At 39.3% G+C, this 24,444-nt stretch overlaps 3 protein-coding genes across 4 annotated transcripts; 1 reads left to right on the forward strand and 2 right to left on the reverse strand.

Moving 5' to 3' along the window:
* Positions 1–4,695: 4,695 nt before the first annotated feature.
* LOC110909005 (phospho-2-dehydro-3-deoxyheptonate aldolase 2, chloroplastic) lies at positions 4,696–7,447 on the forward strand. Its single transcript, XM_022154011.2, has 4 exons — positions 4,696–5,608; positions 5,694–5,970; positions 6,058–6,303; positions 7,069–7,447. The coding sequence occupies exons 1-4, from the start codon at positions 4,809–4,811 to the stop codon at positions 7,324–7,326; spliced, it is 1,581 nt and encodes a 526-aa protein (XP_022009703.1). The 5' UTR covers positions 4,696–4,808; the 3' UTR covers positions 7,327–7,447.
* A 2,008-nt stretch (positions 7,448–9,455) lies between these two features.
* Positions 9,456–12,700, reverse strand: LOC110909014. Of its 2 annotated transcripts, none has more exons than XM_022154030.2 (14): positions 12,541–12,700; positions 12,343–12,408; positions 12,217–12,265; positions 11,910–12,040; positions 11,736–11,837; positions 11,567–11,667; positions 11,418–11,502; positions 10,842–10,934; positions 10,713–10,777; positions 10,618–10,630; positions 10,461–10,541; positions 10,209–10,317; positions 9,994–10,119; positions 9,456–9,904 (listed from the first exon to the last, which is right to left on the reverse strand). In XM_022154030.2, exons 1-13 carry the CDS (start codon positions 12,658–12,660, stop codon positions 10,007–10,009), a joined length of 1,128 nt encoding a protein of 375 aa, XP_022009722.1. In that variant the 5' UTR covers positions 12,661–12,700; the 3' UTR covers positions 9,456–9,904; positions 9,994–10,006. The 2 variants fall into 2 exon arrangements, with proteins under 2 accessions (XP_022009722.1, XP_022009714.1); XM_022154022.2 differs by having other exon boundaries at positions 11,910–12,061.
* Positions 12,701–13,643: 943 nt separating this feature from the next.
* LOC110908458 lies at positions 13,644–15,211 on the reverse strand. The gene is made up of 3 exons (XM_022153410.1): positions 15,081–15,211; positions 14,195–14,541; positions 13,644–14,110 (listed from the first exon to the last, which is right to left on the reverse strand). The coding sequence occupies exons 1-3, from the start codon at positions 15,209–15,211 to the stop codon at positions 13,644–13,646; spliced, it is 945 nt and encodes a 314-aa protein (XP_022009102.1).
* Positions 15,212–24,444: the final 9,233 nt, after the last annotated feature.

Consider the following 24,444-nt stretch of genomic DNA (forward strand, 5'->3'; position numbering starts at 1 on the left):
GTTTAAATTTGGAATGTAGGCTTTGTTAAACCATATCTCATGAGTTCCAACACTCACTTGGTTTACAAGACCTCATTCTACCAAATCTTCCAATTTAGGTGCCGATTGTTTAACTAGCGATCCGATTACTAGGTACCACTTGATTTCTTGATTTCCGAGCTTTCTTAGGACACTTAATCGAGGATACTTACAATCTCAAGTGAGTACATAGTCCCCTCTTTTATTGTTTACAAATATTTTGGGGTGATACATATGTGCCGATACGCTACTTTCATGATTTCGACTATATGATACACATGCATAGTACTATCTTTTGACGAATTGAACTATTATCCATGATTTAAACACTGATTTCCAAAGTTTGTTAGAACTATTTGTTCATTTATACTATTATTTATACATTCATTAACAATGATCAAGCCGACTAGTAGTACGATATAGCGCTATAGGACTAGACACCCCATTCCTGTTGTATGAAATGTCAGAAACCAAATTTTAACCAAATAGAATTTGCCTTTGTGGTATTTCTATAGTCTCTAAAGTTTAGTTTGATGCACTAAGGTTTGAATGTATCACTAAATCGCGATATATGGTATATTTCGATATACTACCAACGTGATACTGTTTTGCTAAAGCATAATTTGATATGCTATTGTTTACTAAAATATAGTTTGATATATTACCAAACCACGATTTAGGTATGTTCCGACATACTACCAACGTGATATTATTTACTAAAGTATAGTTTGATATACTACCGACTTTGCTATTTCATAAACTAAAGTATAAGTTGATACACTACCAAAGCATAGTTGATATGCTACTTCCTAAACTAAAGTATGATTTGATATACTACCAATGCTTATATTCTTAAACCAAAGTATACTTATGATATACTACCAAATCTATTATTTCCGAAACTAAAGTATATTCTAATATACTATCTATTAAACTATTTCATAACTAAAGTATATTTAGATATACTACTCATCCGCTTATCTCAAAACCAAAGTATATTTTTGTATATACTATAAACATTTTACCAAAACGACACATTTTAGAAACAAAACTTTTACAAGGATTCATGGCTATTTTGGAATACATAAAACCTTTTCTTGTGTTATCCAAAGCCATGAATCTAATACACAAATCCTATGTTACTCACATGCATTTTTATGCTGACGTACCTATTTTCACATATGTTTCAGGTGCTGCTATGTGATGATTGTTGATGCATGCTACACATAGGATGGACTTGTGCCTTAGCGACTTTAAAACTTGAGAGACAGTTAATTGTATTTATCTGATTTGTACTAAAACAATGAGTTCAATAATTCAATAAAATGAAACTTTTAAATCCATGGTTGTGAAACAATGATTCTGTTACGACACTCCCCGACGTTTCCACCACTGTTTGTTGTTTTACGCTGTCGGGGTGTGACATTACATAATCAGTTTAAGTGACAAAATTAAGTTACATATGCTTAAAATCCAATTATGCATGAAATGGGCATTTTGGTCATTTTCCTAAGGCATATAAACTACCTATCATACAACTAATTAAACTAAGTGACCGTAAGGTATAACCTCGGAAGGTTATTCCCTATACAACTATGGTCACAAATCATGCTTGGTCGGATCCTAACGATCGACCAAACGGGTCGGGTTCGAAAGTCTAAGCGGTTGTCAAGACCGCTTGACTTACGACCCTAAACAAGCACTAGACTAAAAGTGACTAGTTAAACATGTTAAAACATGTTTAACTTATTTTATTGTTTTACTTAGAGAGTCTAACTTAGTTAATCGTTTCTCTTTTATATTTTTTGACAGAACTTACGGAAAACTAACCTATATATATATATATATATATATATATATATATAACCTTGTAACTAAATATTAATAACTGAATATTAACACAAACAGGAAAAATAAAATTCGCATTTTATTCAAGATTCTTAGGGTCCGGTTTACATTACAAGTTAGGTTTCAGGGATCCCTTTCGATGGATGTTACATCTGGAAAAAGGAGTTATAATTTGCCTATATGTAGAGAACATGTTGATCTTTGGTACTGACCACAACCAAGTTGATAAAACAAAGAAATTTTTGTCATCTTGCTTTGACACGAAAGACATAGAGGAGGCGAAAGTGGTCCTTGGTCTAAGGATCAAAGAGAGAAAAATGGTATATCGATCTCTGATCTCATTATATTGAGAAGATGTTGAAAATTTTTATTTTCATGATAGTTCTCCGGTTAGCACTTCTATGGATCCTGCTTTGAAGCTCTCACCTAATAAAGGTGTTTCTGTAAGCCAACTTAGAGAAAAATGGTATATCGATCTCTGATCTCATTATATTGAGAAGCTGTTGAAAATTTTTATTTTCATGATAGTTCTCCGGTTAGCACTCCTATGGATCCTGCTTTGAAGCTCTCACCTAATAAAGGTGTTGCTGTAAGTCAACTTGAATATTCAAGGGTTATTGGATCTCTCATGTATGTTATGATAAGCACTAGACTGGATATAACTTATGCTGTTGGAAAGTTTAGTAGGTACACTAGCAATCCAGGTGCAATTCATTGGCTAGATATGAATTGAGTATTTAGGTACTTGAAGGGATCCATAAAATATAGTTTGAGTTACCTTGGATTTCCTTCGGTTTTAGAAAGTTATTCGGATGCAAGCTGGATTAACAACATGGAAGATTATTCTTACATAAGTGGATGGACTTTTCTGCTTGGGGAAGGTGCCATATCTTGGGAATCTAAGAAAGAGACTTGTATAACAAACTCAACAATGGAATCTGAGTTTGTAGCATTAGTAGCAGCTGGTAAAGAAGTTGAATGGCTAAGCCACTTGATTTATGAGACTCCATTGTGGCTTAAACCGATATCACCAATATCTATAAGATGTGATAGTGTTGTTACCTTGGCTAAGGCCTATAGCGAAGTAATGGAAAGTCTAGACACAAAGATAGAGATTTGATACGACTTAAGAGACTTCTTTCTCGGTCAAGTAGGAAAGAAAGTTGATCAAATGTTTGCTAAACATGATTTTGATTATTAACTAACTTCTTTTGTAAAAGACTCAATACATCAATCTGATACCCTTTTCCTAGAATATTAGGCTTTGTATTTAGTATTTTGTGAGAGCATTCACTTCGAAGCCTTTATATACATGCATTCTATATAATATAGAGTGGAAAAAAGAGAAAACAACAAAAACACTACTACACTGGAATTGCTAAAATTGAGAAAAATATATAGAAACTAAAGTATACCTTTATATATAGAGGTTTACATTTAACACTCTATATGTTTATTGTGTTTGAGTGTGTAGGAAAGAGAAAAAACTAATAAAACAAGTGTTTGTGAGTATGATAGAGATAAAGATAGAGAGTTGGATGTGTGAAGTTTTTAAGAAATAATTTTTCTTAGAGAAAGGTGTGTTTTTTAGTGTTATTATATAGATAGAGATAAAGGGTCCGCTCTAAGTGTATATATACCTATCTTTCATCATCTTTTTTTTTTAGTAAAGGGTTACCCCGGTGATTCTATATATCAACAAAACAATACAAAGCAAGTAGTATGGCGCATCCATACTAGTTCAAACATGGGACATACCCCATGAAAGTACATCAAAAAACACCAAAAACGACAACTAGACTAACATCTAGACAAAAATAAACCCATTAAGCCAAATCACTCATCGGTCAAGAGTGTTCCATGAATCTCCCAAGTGCCTAGAAGCTCTCGCACCTTCACTGTGTCCTTGAACTTCACTACCATTAGCTTATAACGAACCGTTTGCAGAATTGCATCACTCAGTACATCCGGAGGCCTTGATTAGTTCTTGAAAAGTCTTGAATTTCGCTCTTGCCAAATGAAGTAGGATGCAACAGCAAGCACTAGCTTACTAACATAGTTAGCGACTGATTTTGAGTGAACTCGAGCAGCCATCCAGTCAACAATATCATCCCAAAAAGGCCCAACATTATCCATACCGCCTTTCGAACGAACCAAATTCCACACTTGCAAGGAATAGCTACATTCAAAGAATAAATGAGAGTGTGAATCAACATCCGCATAACACAGAAGACAACACATCATGTTCATGTTTTTCCTTCTCGAGATATCCCATTGAAGGATTTTATCCTGAGTCAATAATTTTCTTCGGATAACCAGCCACATAAAGAATGCATGTTTTGGAATGCAATGCGGAAACCAAACAAAATTAACCCAATCCACCTCTTGGTTCCTATGCCGAAGCGATTGCCAGACTCGAGATGAAGAATGCTCCAAAAATACATTACCATCCTTCCACAACAACTGATCACGTTTATTGGGGATCGTCTGAACATGATCAATGTGATTTAGAACCGGAAACAGGTCTCGCCAAGCAATCGGCCAACGCCAAACACCATTTAGCTGAACCGCTTGCACAGTAGAGGTAAGATCAAAACCAGCAGAAGTAATGGATCTAGGCGAGATAAAATTACCCAACGGCCCTATTTGACACCAGTAATCGTACCATGCTGAAGTAGTGCTACCATCACCTAGCTTGGACCAAACAAATTCTCTAATAGTAGGCCGTAGTTGTAGGAGTGTAACCAGAAAGTGTCAGTATTGAATTTAGAAGGTGAAAAAGTGTAATTTAAGGAATTTTCAAAATTGAAATAAAAGGTAGAATAGAGAAGTTGGTGGATGGGAACACATAGATCCATCTCCTTTTCCCATCATGATGTGTAGATAGATTAATTAAAAATAGAAGAAAAGATATATGTATATATTGCAGGCAGCCATCGCAGATGACTTGCCCCAATTTGACCCTTGATATTTTGAAGCAACTCAAAAACATTGACGGGAGAGAAGGAATGGCACTTTCACTTTCACAGTCTGCTGCTTTATCATGGAAATCCCTGATCCAACCCTCTTATTCCATTTCCCACCAACAACCCACCTCCATCCGCAAATCGAAAGCAATCGCCGCCGTTCACGGCGCCAAAGCCCCATCAACGATCCCCAGATGGAGCATTGACAGCTGGAAATCAAAGAAGGCTCTGCAGCTTCCGGAGTACCCAAATGAAGCGAGTCTGGCGGCGGTCCTTAAAACCCTGGAAGACTTCCCCCCGATCGTGTTCGCGGGAGAGGCTCGACATCTGGAGGAGCGTCTGGCGGATGCCGCTGTGGGTAAGGCCTTCTTGTTGCAGGGAGGAGATTGCGCGGAAAGTTTCAAGGAGTTCAGTGCTAACAACATCCGTGATACTTTCCGGCTTCTTCTGCAGATGAGTGTTGTTTTGATGTTTGGGGGGCAGATGCCGATTATCAAGGTAGGAAGAATGGCCGGGCAGTTTGCCAAGCCAAGATCAGATCCATTTGAAGACAAGGATGGGGTCAAACTGCCAAGTTACAAAGGAGACAACATTAACGGCGATGCTTTTAATGAGAAGTCAAGAGTTCCAGACCCTGATCGAATGATAAGAGCTTATTGTCAAGCTGCAGCCACACTTAACCTTCTCAGGGCTTTTGCCACTGGTGGTTATGCTGCAATGCAGAGAGTCACACAATGGAATCTTGATTTTCTTGCCAACAGTGAGCAGGGAGACAAGTAAGTCATTTCATCAATCTTTGTCCTTTCCCTTTCCCTTTGTTTTTTTTTTTTTTTTGAGGGGGTATATGGTATTTAATAATAGGTATCAGGAGCTAGCTCACCGTGTAGATGAGGCTTTAGGATTTATGTCAGCAGCCGGACTCACGGTTGACCACCCAATTATGGCCACAACTGATTTCTGGACATCTCATGAATGCTTGCTGTTACCATATGAACAAGCCCTGACTAGGCTGGACACAACTTCCGGGCTTTACTATGATTGCTCCGCTCATATGGTTTGGGTTGGGGAACGTACACGCCAGCTTGACGGGGCACACGTTGAGTTTTTAAGAGGTGTTGCTAATCCTCTTGGCATCAAGGTCAGCAAACACCAAACAGACTTCTCACATTCACGTGGATACATACATACATACATGTTTAATCTTTTGAGGACATGTGTTTTGCAGGTCAGCCAGAAGATGGATCCCAATGAGTTGGTTAAGCTTGTTGACATATTGAATCCTAATAACAAGCCTGGAAGGATTACAGTGATTGTAAGAATGGGAGCCGAAAATATGAGAGTGAAGCTCTCGCCTTTGATAAAGGCAGTTAGACAAGCGGGGCAGGTTGTGACTTGGGTTTGTGATCCAATGCACGGAAACACTATAAAGGCACCCTCTGGTCTTAAAACACGTCCCTTTGATTCCATATTGGTAAGTGTTTTTTTTCTTTATCAACTTTTATTCTGTCTAGTTCAGTAACATCGTTTTTGCGGAATAAGTCTTTTCAAATAATAACTTTTGGGGTACAGTTCTTGGGTTTATAAGGAGGAGTTTGATCAAAACATTTTTATGTCTTATTCTTTTTCGCAATCATAAACCCCAAAGCGGTCAGATGGGTTCGGGCAAAAAAAGGCCATCTTTTTTGTTTTGTGTCAAAAAAGTAATTTTGTTTGGGAAAATTTACACATTAAATATAGTTACAGAAACCATATTATCAGATTAGTGATGTGATTTTTGTCCAATTAAAGTAATAAATGAGGTTTAATCTTTTCAATTGAATGCATGTTAGCTGACAGCTGAAGCCTTTCAACCTGCTTGTGTGATAGCTAACTGTTTCCTTTTTAACCATTTGACATTCTGGGTTGAAATTATATACAAAATAAATCGACACCTTTTTATATAAAGGGGTTGAAATCGCCACATCGGCTTGAGTTTATGACATTCTAGTCAATAAAGGAGCAACCTTTTGGTAATTTTAAGCTGTTCCTGTGTATATATAGAATATCCATTCACCATGAATATTGTTTGTTTCAAATGATTGTTGCTTTTAGTCAAAAAAGGCAATTGACTATCATATCATTTGGTGGTAGTTGGCCAAGAACCAAATTTGATTTTTGCATGTTGGTTACACTCTGGTCTGTTTTGGTCGAATATAGTAAATTTAACCAAACGATTTATAAATTAAAAATTATGTAGGCGGAGGTGCGAGCTTTCTTTGATGTTCATGAGCAAGAAGGAAGCCATCCAGGAGGGATTCATTTGGAGATGACTGGGCAGAATGTGACAGAGTGCGTTGGCGGATCGCGCACCGTGACTTTTGATGATCTAAGCTCGCGTTACCACACACATTGTGACCCAAGGCTCAACGCTTCTCAGTCGCTTGAGTTGTCTTTCATCATCGCCGAACGGTTGAGGAAGAGAAGAATGGGGTCTCCGCTCTCTTTAAAGTTTTAGATCTATCAAGCACTTGTTAGAACTGTATTTTGTTTTTTTGTTTGTGGGCTTTTGAGTTAATGTGATGTTGGACACAATAAATATTAATGTATCTTTTTAATGAAGGGGAATTCTTTTCGCACACCGGTCAATCTATCAATACACTTTGACATTTCAATACGGATCGTGTAGGCCTATACGATCCGTATAGGTTAGGGTTTTGGAACATGACAGACTAGGCCTATACGATTCGTATAGGTTAGAGTCTTGGAACATGACAGACTGACAGTGTCCGCCTTTGTCTGCCCTTGGCTGGGCCTAATGCGGATCGTATACGCATATACGATCCGTATTGCACACCAGTTATTTTGGAGGTGAAACTTTGGTGTTTTGGGTGTGTTTATTTTTTGTTTTTGTATGTTTTGTAATTTGTTTTTATCGTTACGCAATGTATCTTATTTGTATGATAATTTATCGCTCCATATCGTATTTGTATTTTGTATTATATTTTTATTCATGACTTGTCTTACTATTCGCATCTGTATTTTGTATGATAATCTATCGCTCTGTATTGTATCGTATATGTATTTTGTATTATACTTTTATCCTGACGTATCGTGTCGTGTCGTGTCGTATCGTAACGTAACGCTTCATAACCGTTTTATACATTATACATAACAAAACCATCGGATCTAAACATTGTAAATAAACATCACAAATATAAATAAACTTAAACTGCAAATTTGACTATATAATTCGTTTCTTATACATGACATAATACAAAATACATAAAAAGTCAAAATACAGAAAACATAACAAACTACACTAAAGCATCGGATCTAGATCCTGAGGATCCTGAGTGGTGAAAGACGACCCCGGGTCCTGAGCGGTGCGCTCCTGACCCGGTCGTGGCGGCATCGTCGGCATCGATAGGGGGCTCCGACCACTATTCCGAGCCGCCTCATTGATAGGATTTAAATCGATGTTTGGAGCATCGGAAGTGGGTGTTTCCGGATCAACCGAAGAGGAGGTTTTCGACTGTTTCGCCTTGCGCCTACTACTAGACGTCATGGTTGGTACGTTAGGACTTCCACGTTGAGTTGTGAATGTCCCTCGCGTCGAGTTGTACTCGTCCAATGCTTTTGTTAATATACTCGTATCGCTTTGACCGCTACCCCAATTGTCCATATGTTGAATGACTTCTTGAAACCCATAGCATTTGCCATTTATATCGGTCCACCTACTTGATATCGAATCCTTGTCCCGATATTCACCTTTACATAAGAGCAAAAAAGTTTGCCCGGATTTTTATCTAAAAATGGGCGGTCATTGATAGTGGGTTACAAAAATAAAAAAAAAATATTTTATTATATTTTTTTTAAATAAGTAAAATTTATAACAAAAAAATAACACTTACTGTGTGGCCCTTAAAAATATTGTTGAGGCATGTTTAATAGTTGTGTGTACCCTATGGGGTTCAGATTGCAATATTGGTAATTATAGCCTTATAGGTTGGTAGGGTTGGGTGGTGTTTAGGCGATATGAATTTGGATTGCTTGGCCGAGACGAAACACCAAAAGGGGGGGGGGGGGGGGCGCAGAATGGATGCATAGTATGTTTTTTTTTATAAAGAATAAGAGAAGAGTTTGTAAAAAAAAAGTGTATAAAAAGTGAGTTGAATTGGAGTTTAAATAGGTGAAAATATAAATAATAAAAATCGAAATATATTTATATATATTTTATATTTATAACCGTTGCCCAATGGTACAATTTTTCAAAACCCACAAACTTCACGGCGTTTTCAAAGAAACGCCCAACCAAAAAACCCGAAAACGCCCTAGTTGGCGGTGGCCGCGGCGTGTTCCGGCGTTATGGTAAAAAAACGGTTAAATAACGCACCACTACGGGTTTTCTATGTGATTGAGGCATTGTAAAGCTCTCTTTCTAAAAAAAAAATACTTGAAACAAGTCATCGTTGAGTTATGAAAAGTAAAAGGACTATTTGATGCGGATGACTTTATTGAAGCAAACTCCTTCTAACCACTTTTCCTTTTTAATTAGTTATCCAATTTTCTGTCATATTTAACAAATCTTCCAAATTCTTAATAGTGTTATAACTCCACCATATCAGTTTCAGTGATTTCATGTTGAATCCCTATCAAATTCTTGGTCTCATGGCTTTGGGGTCTTCTTTAAAATTGGCCCTTGTCATAGCCATTTCTAACTCTTGATATTACTTCATTACCTCAAGTCATGAATCTCACGCGGTGCCTTACGTTTTGTGGTTCATGAGTGTTAAGTCACTGAGACACTACGTGCTGGCAACACTTTCTAGTGGCCATGTCAAGGTCGCACATTCCAAAGTTAATGTTTTGGAGAGAAATCTAGACCCATGTATTTATAAGTCTAAGCCCTTGTCTATATTCAATTTTTCGGAGAGAAGGATTACGCATCTTCAGGCAAAGCACGAGAGAAGTCAGGACAGTGGAGAGCGATGAGTAATCAGGAGCCTATGCTCCAAGAGGGATGTGTTGAGTGTAACATTCGGTCTCGCACCCCAGTATTGTCCACAACCAATGCACCAAAACTCGTTGCTCTCCTATGGACAAAGAATATTGTAATGCTATATTAATTTAAACTTCCTTACAAAATCCTTGTAGCAAATGCATGATAATTTTTGACAAGAACCTGAACTAATTAATTAGCTGGTGCCTGGTGGCCTAGTGTTTGAGATCTCGTATCTATACAAATCTTCATCTTCGATAATCGGTGGTATGCACCATGTCCCGAGAGGAGGACCAACTACCTTCCCACCTGAAAATATGACAACTCCATAATATGTTTGGGAATTGCAATACCATTATTAAATACATTTAACAAATCTATGTTCATCGAGTTGCAACCTTCTTTGGTGGCTTCTTCACATCTTCTTTTGTATGTGAGAGCGAGCTGAGGATCCAAAGCGCTTAGTAAGTAACTGTACTTCTCCTCCGCTTCGGTTATTGATTTTGCCTAATCACATGCCAGTAAAAATAAATAAATAATAACTAACCAGACTCAAGACCTTCTTGGTATTGAGAAGATAGCAAAGTTTTGTAAATCTAACAACTCATCTCAAATTTTGTAGATAGGGTATGAAAAAGAAGATAACTCACAAGCAATGTCGGTGCAGACGAAGCTCCATATATCCTGACAAACATGCGCAGGATATTAAAATTGTTCTCCAACACATCATCCTGCATCAGAAAAGCAGCAATCAAGGACGTGACAGGAACATAGTTTTGGTGAGAATGAGAACCACCTGTGACTCACCTCATAGTCAAACCTACAGAAAGTGACCAGCAAATCGAGTTATTCCCAGGTGAAAGTAAAAGTAGAAAAAGCTTTAGATAAGGAACGGTACTAACAAGTCATCAGATATTTCAACAAGGAACTCTGATACCGATAGGAATTCCATATGTGTTTCGTTGACCTTCAAGAGAAACCCAATTAGTCTAGAATGATGCGACAAATAATAAAGCTACTAATTCATTTACCTCTTTGCCATTCAACTGGTACAAGAGTAGATTCAGCACCCGATAGTCAAAGGACTTCAAATGAATTGCTTTCATAACATCCTCTACTTGAATCTATGACATTAACTTAAACTGTTACATGTAATTTTGGGATACTACACTTGGTTTTAAATTGCGTGATGCGTAATGCGTGATGCAAGCGCATCACGTATGCGATGCGCTCTTTATAAAAATATACTAAAAAATTATTTATACTAAAACAATCGACATAATAAGATAAGAATTGTGCTTTTTGGTTCAAATCAAGCTTCCTAAAATGTTTCTAGAACCACAAAAAGTGTTTAGGAACCATAATGGTTCAAATCAAGCATGCTAAAATATTAATTATTGAAAAAACCCAACCCATTTCATAAAATCTGGGGAAAAAAAACATAACAAACAATGATGCATACGTCATGACGCATTTTGCGAAATTGTCGCAATATCACCGCATCATGTAAACGCAACGCATCAGGTGTTGCGATGCGCTCTTACTAGCGCAACGGGGGCATCACGCATTATGCGCGCATTTTAAAACCAAGATACTACATACTTTACCTCTTCTTGTTTTCTTGTTAATGCACAACAGAGCTTTCTTTCTAGAGCCCAGTATTCTTCCCCACACTTTAACTCGTTTCTTATCCTGAAAGCAACAAATAAAATGACACCGTCGAACAAAATGGGAAACAGAAACGTCATTTTCTAACCTGTCTGTATACATCCCATAGCCCTCTAGAAGAGCAGCAAGTTTTCTGAACGTAAAATCACTAATAGGAAACTGCACTAGGTTCTCATTTATGGTGTCCAACTGCACATGATCGAGCGTTTAAAAAAGTTGGTGACATTTTATAAAAGGAGTTCCGTCCCTTCACTTACCTGATACATATAACTCTCTGTGAAGGAAAGCAGTGGTAGGTATTTGAATATAGATTCTGCACTGTTAGCATCCATTTCATGAAACATGAAGTAAGATCTGCACTGTTCAATCACATTCATCAAAAAAATAGATAAAGACTCAAATTGCAATAATCTGCAAATGGTAATTCTTACAAAATCTTCTAACGTAGAATTTGCTCGTTGCATCGAATCAAGTGCAACCATTGCCACATCTTCAGAGTCAGTTGGTAGTTGTACACTCTTGTCACCATCGCAACGCGAGTCAGCAGCAATGCACGCATTGCCTGCAAAAAAAGTATACTCTCCTATACACAGACAGACAGACAAACCACTAATTTATGATTTTGTTATCTTCTGCAAGCTAGAAAACCACTATCTTCTTTTCAGATACTTCCTTCCTTGAGAAAATATATTATTAGCAATAAAACAGCTAGATACTAGATATGTAGTTAGACCAGACCTTTGTCACAAAGCTGGCATAGTGCTTCCTCAAGAAATGCAGAAGAAATCTATAGATAAAATGAATCCTTTAAAGTTTAATATACAAGAAGAAATCCAAAAAAAAAAAAAAAAAAAGAATACTAACCTTTGGAAAGTGGTCAGAAATCAATGTGCATTTTTGGTTCATATCTAGTTCACCACATGGTTGCATCTTCAACATCACATTAATAAAAGATGAGAACTTCTTTTAGGTTAAGAAGTAAAAAATGAAAGCCCAAAAGATAAGACTGAGAATTTGCAGCAGAGATGATGTGGACAACATATAATAATAAATTATGAATACCATGAAGAGGGTGAAATTAGCAAGGAAACGTTTTGAATCAGCACTGGGACTGGAAGAATCTATTGCGGGCATCATCAACATTACATTCTGCACCTCTTCAAGCTCTTTTAGTTCCTCCATCTATTTCTCTTTCACCGAAAAGCCCTAATCTTTGTTTCCAACACTTCATACTTTTAGGTAGTGTTTGGTATACAGGAATGTGAGGTGGAATGGAATGGATGATTACGAGGGAATGAAGAAAAGGGTGTTTGGTTGGTCAATGGAATGGAATCACCCATTCCAAAAGGCATTTCATTCCCTCAAAATCATTCCTTCCACCCCCCATGTTTTTTTTCCATTCCATCCCCTCTTGCACCATTCATCAACAACACCACAACCCATCACTATCGTCACAACCCACCACCACCCGCCACCGACGCCATCACCGTCACCCGCCACCACCTCACTCCGACAGCCACCGCCGCCGCCGCCACCCACTCGCCACCGTTATCACTCACAGCTACGACCAACCGCCAACGCCACTCGCCGCCGCCGCCCACTACCATCGTCGACGCCACCACCGCCACCACCAACCACCGCCGCCACCTCTGCTGCCAGCCACCACCAACGACCACCTTGCCGCCACCACCAACGGCCACCTTGCCGCCACCACCACTCGTCGTCACCCCCGCACCGCCACTCGCCGCCACCACCACCACCCATCGCCGCCGCCGACACCCACCACCGCCACCTATAACCACCCACAATCATTACCACCACCACCACTCACCGCTGATTTTATTACTCCGCTTTTCTTGCCTGCAGAACAATGCATAATAATAATTCATTCCATTCACTCATGGTAACCAAACAAGACATGGAATGGTAATGATCTATTGCATTCCCTCGTCCATTCCATTACCTCGTCCATTCCATTCCTTCATCCATTCCATTACCCCATACCAAACAGACCCTTATATTTTACTAGGTTAAAAGGGTAAAATGAAAAACAGAAATAAAAAGTAATAAAAAATAAATACATATTGTAATTACAAATTTTTTATTTTGTAATTACATATCATATTTTCTCTAACAATTAAGAAATCTATAGATACAAATACAAATTACAAATCTCTAAAAACGTCTTTATATACAACATTCAGTGTCGTATTCATAAGTTTACCATCTTTATCAACAATTACGAGTTTGAGTCCATCTCTGCTTTTAACTCTAGACAAAGCGACGTAAAGCTGACCAAGAGAAAAGACTGGTTGTCTGAGAAAAAGATCTACTTTGGATAACGATTGACCTTGACTTTTATTTATCGTCATGGTGAAGCATACAACAATAGTAAACTGTCTTCTTTTAAACTTAAATGGAATCTTCTTATCTGATGGTGTTAATGCAATTCTAGGAATGAAAGTACGCTTGCCCATATTACTTCCAGATATTACTTCAGCTTCTATAACACGCGATCCTAGCATTAAGACTCTTAGTCGAGTCCCATTACAAAATCCATTTCTTTTATCAATGTTGCGTAATAACATGACAGGAACTCCCACTTTTAGTACTAATCGGTGATGTGACAAACCTGAAATTTTAAGTTTGTTTAGTACATCCGGTGAATATAAGCATTGATCAAAACCCTACTGTAGATTCTCATACTCGCAAATACTGTCGGAACTCAGGTATTCATTTTCGTCTCCGGGAAATGAAGATAGCAGTCGATCATTAATTTCGTCTACAACTTCATTAGTCGGTGCAAGAATAGCTCTTTCTTGGAAAAATGTTGCAACACTGAAATTTTGAATAATTGAAGGATAAACGAAGTCGATAAGATCAGACACAGGATCATTTGAATCCATAATAAGAAGATCATCAGGTATTTCTATAATTGCCTCACCATCGTTGGAGCCACCTATGTTCCCTTCACCTAAGTCCAATAACCATTGTGCAAAGACCTTTGTTTGTTCAACATCATGTAACGCACCTCCAACAGTTAACCGCATGTTTTTGGTTAACCTAAGTACTTTACAATTATTCCAAATGTAAGAAGAACTTAAAGAAGCATTAACAATATCTTGTCTACTACCACTTGGAATTACCAAAAGAATTTGTCAGTAATCTCCACCAAACACAATCGTTTTACCTCCAAAAGGTTGTTGACAATTGCTAGAATCATCAGATGACAATATGTCTTTCAAACTCTTATCAAAAGCTTAAAAACCATGCATGTGCACCATAGAAGCTTCATCCTATATTATCAAGGATGTTTTCTTTAATAAAGCAGATTCATCGCTATCTGGCTTTATATGACAAACTGAATCCTCATTTAGGTTTATTGGAATTAGAAACCGAGAATGTGCTTGTCCTACCTCCGGTAAGCAACAAGGAAGCAGTCCCACTCAAAGCAACATTCAAAATGATCTTTCCTTTTGATCGAAGCGACGTAGATAATTTTTTCCAAAGAAAAGTTTTACCCGTTCCTCCGTATCCGTATACAGAAAAAAACACCACCTTTGTCTTCTTCAACCACTTTTGTTATATCATTGAAAACGCACCTTTGCTCATCAGTTAACGAAGAAAAATGGTTGTCAAACTCCTTCTTCTGTTTGTTCTTATCATAATCCAACTCCTCAAGAGTTAATCGATTATCCAAAGAATCAGCAGAGTCAAAGTCAGGATAAGGCATTATACTCCAATTTCTTAAGGTGGAATTATTGCGATTTAAAATTTTCTCAATCTCGCACAAAGTAAAGTTTTTTTATTTGTTCATCATTAAAGTGTATATCTGAAAAACAAATATGCAAAATTATAAAGTAATGATTTATAAATAATGAAAACTATAATAGTTATAAATAAACAGGACTAATACCTTGAACACCTATAATTTGACGTTGTCTATAAAGGATACCTTCTGCTAAAATTTGCCATGTTTTTTTGCCAAACATGTTCTGGCCTTGAAATGGTATTACACATCAACATGATGACAAACAAAGAACGTATATAATTTGGCAAACTTGTAATACTTGTTTCTTGAATAGCTTCAATATACTCTGTCATCGTCTAACAATCCTCTAGCATAACAGGCTTTTCTAAATGTCTTAAATTTACGTCCATTTACCGCAAGAATGTCATCAAAGCATTTTGGACCTTTAACCTTATTTAAGAGAATCCTTCAAAAATAAGCCTCGCCAAGAGCTGGACAAACAGAAGGAATGCGGCCAATTGATTTTGCAGTCTGCCTAGGTTCCCAACATCGTTCGTTTGATTTCCAAACAAACTTAGTCGGAAATTCAACATATGTATGTGTTCGTGCAAGCTCGCTATGTTTGTTGCACTCTATCCAAGACAAAAACATTGAAGAAGCCACTGATGGACTGTTAAGAACATTTTCGATATAATCATCTGCACCATATACAACATTTTGTTGGTTTAGAAGATGGAAAGGTAGTCGAATAATAGATGGGTACCTTTAATGAATATCATATCGAAATATACGCCATGAAACCTCACATGCAGACACATATCTACAATCATAATATTTTTTAATCTCATCAGCTGGTGGTTCGTCATCATTGTTGGTGCAGTTGTCTGTGTCACACCCTGGCTTTGCGGAAGCGTGGTTAATTTGTGTGACTTCTTAATACCATAGCTTAATCATAACAAAGCTATATGAATTTAAAAACCATGCAAGTCATCCATTAAGTTTTTGAAAACATAGTACAATACCATTGTTTTTAACATGCAACCATAACCTTGTTCAGAAACATAACAACTTATAACAAAACATAAACGTGATTTAGGGATTGTGTCTTGTCCAGGTAAGAGACACAACCCTAAATCCTGATGACTTCATGACCAGTGCAGCGGAAAACGTTCCATACCGTGCCAGATCCGTTTAATTTCCTGAAATACATGTGAGTTGAAAAATCAACAATAATGTTGAGCGAGTTCATGCGTAAGTGAGTATGTAAAACCTTTGTGAGTATAAAAATAGTTGTGGTATGTAGCAGTGTAAGAGGACTTGTGATCATCAATGGTTTGCAAGGCCACTGACATATGTGAAGTGCAAATAGGGAGACTCAAACCTAGCAGATTTATGCCACGGCAAAGTATGTGGACAAAGTCACCCCACGGTCCGTTTCTAGTTTGGCCGGGGGCTGGGCTCGCTACACCCAGATAGATCTACCGCTCCTGTCCCTCGGTCCCTCCATGAGGACTAATGGCCCCATGTTGTTCCTATCCACTCACATGATCGTATAACACCTCCTTACGTTAAACATACCGTTGTAAAGTACTCGTAAATCATAGTAACATGTATTTCACCCCCGCAGTTAAGTAAACTGAAAACAGTTAGAGAAAAGGGGGACATGAACTCACAGTGAATGCGTATCTCTACCAAGTAATCCGAATATCCGAAGCTGTGCAACGACCTACAGGTGCTAATTCTATTAGACGGATGGCCGTGCCTTAGCTTTATAATTTATATTTTTAGGGGACGGTTAGACAACCGTTTCGTGTACATACTTGGTATTTTACTTTCCTTCCCAAGGATGGGGGATTTAAATACATGTGTATTTATACTATCTCATTAAGTCCCACTTAATATATTTTATTTCTCTTTCCAAAATATAATTATTTTTCTCGAAAATAATATATTTTCTCTTTACATAATACTTTCCAAAATAATACGTTGACAACATACGTGTCGGTGAATATTTCCGCGTAATGCGTAAGTTACGTTTTAAATGATTAGGTGGTAATAGAAATTACCGTTGTAACTTTTATGCTTGTCGTATAAGCGTTGGTATTATTTTGGGTTTGACAAGTTAGCAAATATTATTTTTACTCTAAAAATAATATTTATACATTTTCACAAAATAATCATAAACAGTGTTGTGACAAAATATATTTACCGAATATATATATTTATCACGTTTAGTTTTGTGAAAATCCCACCTCCGATTATTTATAAATAAAGTCATGGCGAAATATATTTGAAAACATGTCAAAGTAGTCTAACACTTGTAAATAATTCTAAGTGTTGGATTTTTAGAAAATTTCGCCAGAGTTTCCCCTGTAACTGGAGGTGGCCACGCTTTCAAGCGTATCATTTTCTTTTACAAAATCATTTCAACAATTCTTCAAATCAACCAAATCAATTTCCAATACTTCAAACTAGTCGATAAGTATGTAAAATCGCAATATTACATGAACTTGTAGTTTTTCTAAAAACTATTACGTAGATCTCATTGTTTTTTAGTGGATCTAGGTATAAAATAGTTTAGTCTTGCAAAAACCCCGTTTTTGGAACAAATCACACTTTACAACTTCCGACAACTTTTATAAAAAATTGTTATTTCGTCGGATCTTTCGTTTCACAAGTGTTTATACACTTGTAGACTATAAAAATCACATTTGTTAACATGTTAAACAACTTTTATAAAACATGATTTTCTCGACACCCGGTCCTACGAATATACCACTTGTACATACGTAGATCGGCTCGTTTTAAATACTATTTTTCACGTTAAAACATTTTTACACAAGTTCATGTTTCCCGTGTGGTGGAGTTTCACCTTTTAACCCTTGTACCAAAGAAACAAGTGTATGTCAAGATACGTGATCCTAACAAAGTCGGGTTAAACGATGATGAGAGCCACCACATCATAGATCGGGCCATAAAAACCAACATATTCAAATACTACGACATTTACACGCGTTATGAGCTTTTATCCAACGATATACGCATTTTAGTAGACTTTAAAGTTTCTTTTAGCGGGTTACCGACATTCAACCGACAAATATCCTTTTAACCACTTTAGACAAGACTAACAATGAGTTTTAAACATTATACCTCTAGCTCGGGGCTAGGGAAGATTCTAGTCGAAAACTGCGTGGATAAAAGCAAACGGTAGAGGTCCTTGGCGTTCCGTTTGTTCCAAGCTTCGTTGTACGTGATCCCCGACACTTGTATGGACTTGGAATGGGTGAATCAAGAACCGAAAAATGGTTGGGTGTGGGTGTGTGGTTCGGCCGAGAGGGAGCAAGGGGGAGGGAGAGAGAGAGTTTTGTGAAGTGTGTGTGTTTGTGTGTGTGAGATGTGAGGGTATTTATAGAGAATGTCGTCTCGGTCTTTGCGAAATCTAATTAAATATTCAAAGGTGTACTCTCCCCGGGTCCCACTAGTTGGCCGATTTCATTAGAATGTAATGGTATCCGGTTCGTTTTCAATCGTTCAGTTACGGTTCAGTTTGGTTAAGTGCGTTAAGTGAGAGGTCTAACCCCGTTAGTTGTTTAATGCATTAGAAAGCGGGTGTTAGGGTAATCAGGGACCCTAACTGGCTCAGAAAAATACCAATATTAATTTTGGCAATATTTTTATGTTCCGGGTATTGTCCGGTTGTTCGGTCGGATAGTAATCCGTTAAAGTGCTTAAGATATCCTTTAAGCGTCATAAATAATATTTTTAGCGACACAATTTATTCTGCAAAGTGTCAGGAATAATTCCTCATATTTTGGCACTTTATTTATTAGCTAGAAGCTAGTGTGTAAATAAAAGTGCTGTGTTCCGTGCTTAAAGTACGTTTTAGGCACATCCAATCTCTGTATCTTATTCCTAGAGACGTAATCATACAACCCTTGTATCCTTACACACACTATGGTGTAGTAAAATAATTTTGGCTCATTCAGGCCTTTAGAGGCAGTGTCTGCCTGATGCTGGCTATATCAGCATGTTCACTGTGTATCCGTTTAGTGCTACTGTGCTTTTTGTGCATCAAGTTTGTCACTAGAGTTCAGTAAATAAATAATGTAGTGACAGGAAAAATCAAAGTATGATGCAGACATGTACATGTATCAACAATCAAGTAGCAGTTTATCAGAAATCTCAGTTAAGCACAGTAATTAGGCAACAGTTAATAGCAAATTAAGTCGTACGGATACCTGGTTTTGTGAGGGTTGTCACAGTCTGTCGACTACATCTTCGTTCGAGTCTTAGGTTAGGGCTGATTGTATCATGCACGGAAATCGAGAAATCATGTTTTAATCATGGTTTCGCTTATATGTCATAGAGATAGGTTTCGCTCATAAGGTAACTTGTAGTTTCGCTTATCTGTACACAGGGTAGTTTTGCTCATATGTGTTGGTGCACTACGTCTGTCGACTACGTCTTATATTGAGTCTAGTGATGTATAGGTTAGATATGGCACGAAATCCTAGAAACATGAGATAGAAATAGTTTCGCTTTTGTGTCATTGTCCTAGTTTCGCTCATGTGTCAAGGTTATGCTTCCGCTCATATGTCAGTGATGTAGTTCCGCTCAGTTAATAGCAAATTAAGTCGTACGGATACCTGGTTTTGTGAGGGTTGTCACATTCTCCCCCCGTTAAATAAATTTCGTCCCGAAATTTAAGTTCTGCTTGTAGATGCAGAGTTTTTAGGAAATAGGTGGGGGTATTTCTCTCTCATCCGGTCCTCACGCTCCCAGGTGTATTCAGGACCATGTCTGGCATTCCAGCGAACCTTGACGAGTTTGACACTGCTCCGGCGGGTCCTGTTAACTTTCCAGTCTGTGACCTCGACAGGTGCTTCTACGAAGTGGAGCGTGTCGTCAACATGAATCTCGTCGATAGGAATGGCAACGTCAACTTGAGTTGGACTCTTCTTTAAATTGGATACATAAAATGTATCGTGAACACCATTTAGCTCAGCAGGTAGGTCCAACTTGTATGCTACGGTTCCAATTCTTTCTAGAATTTTGAAAGGACCAATGTAGCGTGGATTTAACTTCCCACGCTTCCCAAAGCGTGCCACACCCTTCCAGGGTGATACTTTCAATAACACCATCTCTCCAACTTGAAAATCCACATGCTTTCGGTTTGGATCCGCGTAGGCTTTTTGTCTGTGGCGAGCGGCTTCAATGCGTTTAAGAATCTGCGCAATCTTGTCTGTCGTCTCTTGGACGATTTCGGGACCGGCAAGCTGCCTATCACCTGCGTCAGCCCAACATAGTGGTGATCGACACTTGCGTCCGTAAAGGGCTTCAAAAGGTGCGACACCAATACTGGTGTGGTAGCTGTTGTTGTATGAGAATTCGACCAAAGGTAAGTGCTTATCCCAGCTACCGCCCAAATCCATAGCACATGCTCTCAGCATGTCTTCCAAAGTCTGTATCGTTCGCTCGCTCTGGCCGTCAGTTTGCGGATGGAACGCAGTGCTCAGATTCAATTGTGAGCCAAAAGCTTCTTGGAAGGATTGCCATATCCTTGACACAAACCTTCCGTCTCTATCAGAGATGATTGAGAGGGGTACTCCATGTCGTGCTACGATCTCTCTTAAGTAAATTTCCGCAAGTTTACTAGTACTGTCCTTCTCCTTGATTGGCAGAAAGTGTGCGGACTTTGTTAGGCGGTCAACAATCACCCAAATCATATCATGGCCTCTTGGCGTTCTTGGCAGTTTTGTAACAAAATCCATTGAGATTTGTTCCCATTTCCACTTGGGAATCTCAGGTTGTTGCAGAAGTCCCGAGGGCTTCTGGTATTCCGCCTTGACCTTAGCGCACGTTAAACATTTGCTCACGTAAATTGCAACGTCGCCTTTCATCCTAGGCCACCAATAGTAATTTTTTGAGATCTTGGTACATCTTATCCGATCCCGGGTGGATAGAGTACCGTGACTTGTGCGCTTCATCGAAAATAACTTCCCTTAATTCACCAAATAGAGGAACCCAAATCCTTTTCTCAAAACATAATGTTCCTTCCTCGTTTGGCACCAATATCTTCTCCATCCCACGGAGATACTCCTTCTCAAGGTTCTCCTCCTTGAGAGCTTCTTTCTGCGCTGCACGAACGCGCGAGGAGAGATCGGTTTGGATTATCATTTCCATAGCCCTAACCCTTAGGGGCTTGATCCTTTCCTTACGACTTAAGGCATCGGCGACTACATTCGCCTTCCCTGGGTGATACTTGATCTCGCAGTCGTAATCGTTCAATAATTCAACCCATCGTCTTTGCCTCATATTCAACTCCTTCTGGTTGAATATATGCTGTAGGCTTTTGTGATCTGTGAAGATTGTGCACTTCGTACCATACAGGTAGTGTCTCCAGATCTTCAAAGCAAAAACCACTGCGCCTAGCTCCAGATCATGAGTGGTATAGTTCTTTTCGTGCACCTTCAGTTGGCGTGATGCGTAGGCGATAACCTTTTGACGTTGCATCAACACGCAACCCAATCCTTGACGCGATGCGTCGCAATATACCACAAAATCGTCGGTACCTTCCGGTAGAGCTAAGATTGGCGCGTTACAAAGCTTGTCCTTCAACACTTGAAACGCTTCATCCTGTTTGATTCCCCAATCAAACTTCTTATCTTTTTGCGTGAGGAGCGTCAAAGGTTGAGCGATTTTCGAGAAGTCCTCGATGAACCTTCGATAGTAGCCAGCCAAACCCAAGAATTGCCGAATCTCGGTTGGCGTCTTTGGCGTTTCCCAATCTTTGATCGCCTCGATCTTGGTTGGATCCACGTGGATTCCATCTCCATTCACCACGTGCCCAAGAAACTGCACTTCTCTTAGCCAAAACTCACACTTAGAGAACTTGGCGTACAGCTGTTCTTTCTTTAGCAGCTCCAGAATAGCTCTAAGATGTTGCTCGTGCTCAGCCTTCGTCCTTGAGTAAATCAGGATATCGTCGATGAATACGATCACGAACTTATCCAAGTACGGCTTACAAACTCGGTTCATCAAATCCATGAACACTGCAGGCGCGTTTGTCAAACCAAACGGCATAACGAGAAACTCGTAGTGTCCATAACGAGTTCTGAAAGCTGTCGTCGGGATACTCTCCTCCTGTATCCGAAGTTGATGGTATCCGGATCGAAGATCGATCTTTGAATAGAAGCTTGAACCTTGAAGCTGGTCGAACAGATCATCAATTCTTGGCAGGGGATACCTATTCTTGATCGTTAGCTTGTTCAACTCTCTGTAGTCGATGCACATGCGGAAACTTCCGTCCTTCTTCTTGACAAACAAAACTGGAGCTCCCCAAGGCGAGAAGCTTGGTCGGATAAAACCCTTGTCTAACAACTCTTGAAGTTGTGTCGACAATTCCTGCATCTCAGACGGAGCAAGTCTGTATGGTGCCTTAGCCACAGGCGCGGCGCCTGGTACTAAGTCGATGCGGAACTCCACTTGCCTTTGAGGTGGCAAGCCAGGCAAGTCTTCTGGAAAGACTTCTGGGTATTCCCTCACGACAGGGATGTCTTCGATCTTCGGCTCAGCAGCCTTCTTATCCACAATGTGTGCTAGAAAAGCAACACATCCTTTCCTCAAACACTTCCTTGCTTTCAGGCAACTAATCATCCTTAACGGCGTCTCACGCTTTTCTCCATGAACAACAATGGTCTCACCATCACCGGTCGGGATACGAATAACCTTTTCGTGACACACTATCTCAGCCTTGTTTCTCGTTAACCAATCCATCCCTACTACCACGTCGAAGCTTCCCAACTGGACTGGTAGTAGATCTAGAGTAAACTCGCGTTCTCCTAATTCAATCACACAGCCTCTGATCACATCATTGGCTTCTACCAACTTTCCATTAGCCAATTCGATTACGTAGGGAATGTCTAACTTATTAGCGGCTAGCCCAAGTATATTCTTAAATTCTAGTGATACGAAGCTATAGTCGGCACCAGTATCAAACAGAACAGATGCATAACGTTGATTTACAGGGAACGTACCAGTAACAACGTTGGGATCCTGGCGCGCTTCCTGTGCACCGATCTGGAACACCCTTCCACGGGCTTGGTTCAATCCTGGGCAATCCTTCTTGAAGTGCCCAACGTCACCGCAATGAAAACATCCTAATCTTTTTCCACTTCCTGCACCGCCCCCAACTGGTGGGTTGTTTTGATTGGCAGTTCCGGCTTGATTTGCATTGTAGCCTCGATTATTCCCTTGTGGGCGATTTCCCAAACCACCACGATTATCGTTTCTATTCATATTTCCTCCCTGGCCTCCTCGGCCTGTACTAGCCCAACATGATTCCTTTGAGTGGCCCGGTTTTCCACAAGTTTCACAAACTTTCACGTTACAATTGCCCGCATGGCGGCGTTGGCAGTTGTTGCATTTGGGCTGGGTGCCCTGGTACCCTTTTCCTTTCTTGGTACTACCAGCTGATTTTCCTTTCTTTACTGCCGTACTGACACCTTGTTTGAAGTTTGAAAACTTCCTTTTGTTGTCTCCTGAGGACTCAACGTGAGTCTCTGTCTTCTTCGCCTTGACTTCATCAAACTTGTTTAAACGAATTGCCTCCTCAGTGAGAGCCACGCTCAAATCAATGGCTTCCGTAATAGTTGCCGGTCTGGCGGAGGTTACCATGCTAATGATTTGGGGAGCTAACCCCCAAATGAAGCGCTCAATTCGCTTGTATTCAGGCGTGACCATATAAGGAACCACTTGAGAAAGGTCATGAAATCTCTGGACGTACTCTGCAACCTTCGGTCCATCCATCTTTAGGTGCCAAAATTCAGTCTCCAACCTTTGAATTTCTGCACGGGAACAATACTTCTTGCGCATAAGCTCTTTCAATTCGGCCCAAGTCAGGGCGTAGGCGGCAGCTTCGCCTAGTGTTTGCACTTGTAAGTTCCACCAAGATAGGGCTCCGTCTAGAAACAGCCCTGAGATGTAAGTGACCTGCTGGTCGAGCGCACATTTGCTCATGCGGATGGTGGAATCAGTCTTCTCTGCCCAGCGAACGAAAGCAACAGCACCACCTGTGCCGTCGAAGTTGATGGGCTTACAGTCCAAGAATTGTTTGTAGGTGCACCCTGCACATACATCATATCATAGGAACGACATTAGCACTTGCTAAAGGAATCCATTTATGCCATGGTATGTCTTAATGACTTAGGTTTACC

The sequence above is a fragment of the Helianthus annuus genome, chromosome 12 (genome assembly GCF_002127325.2).
Source record: "Helianthus annuus cultivar XRQ/B chromosome 12, HanXRQr2.0-SUNRISE, whole genome shotgun sequence".
NCBI lineage: Eukaryota > Viridiplantae > Streptophyta > Magnoliopsida > Asterales > Asteraceae > Helianthus > Helianthus annuus.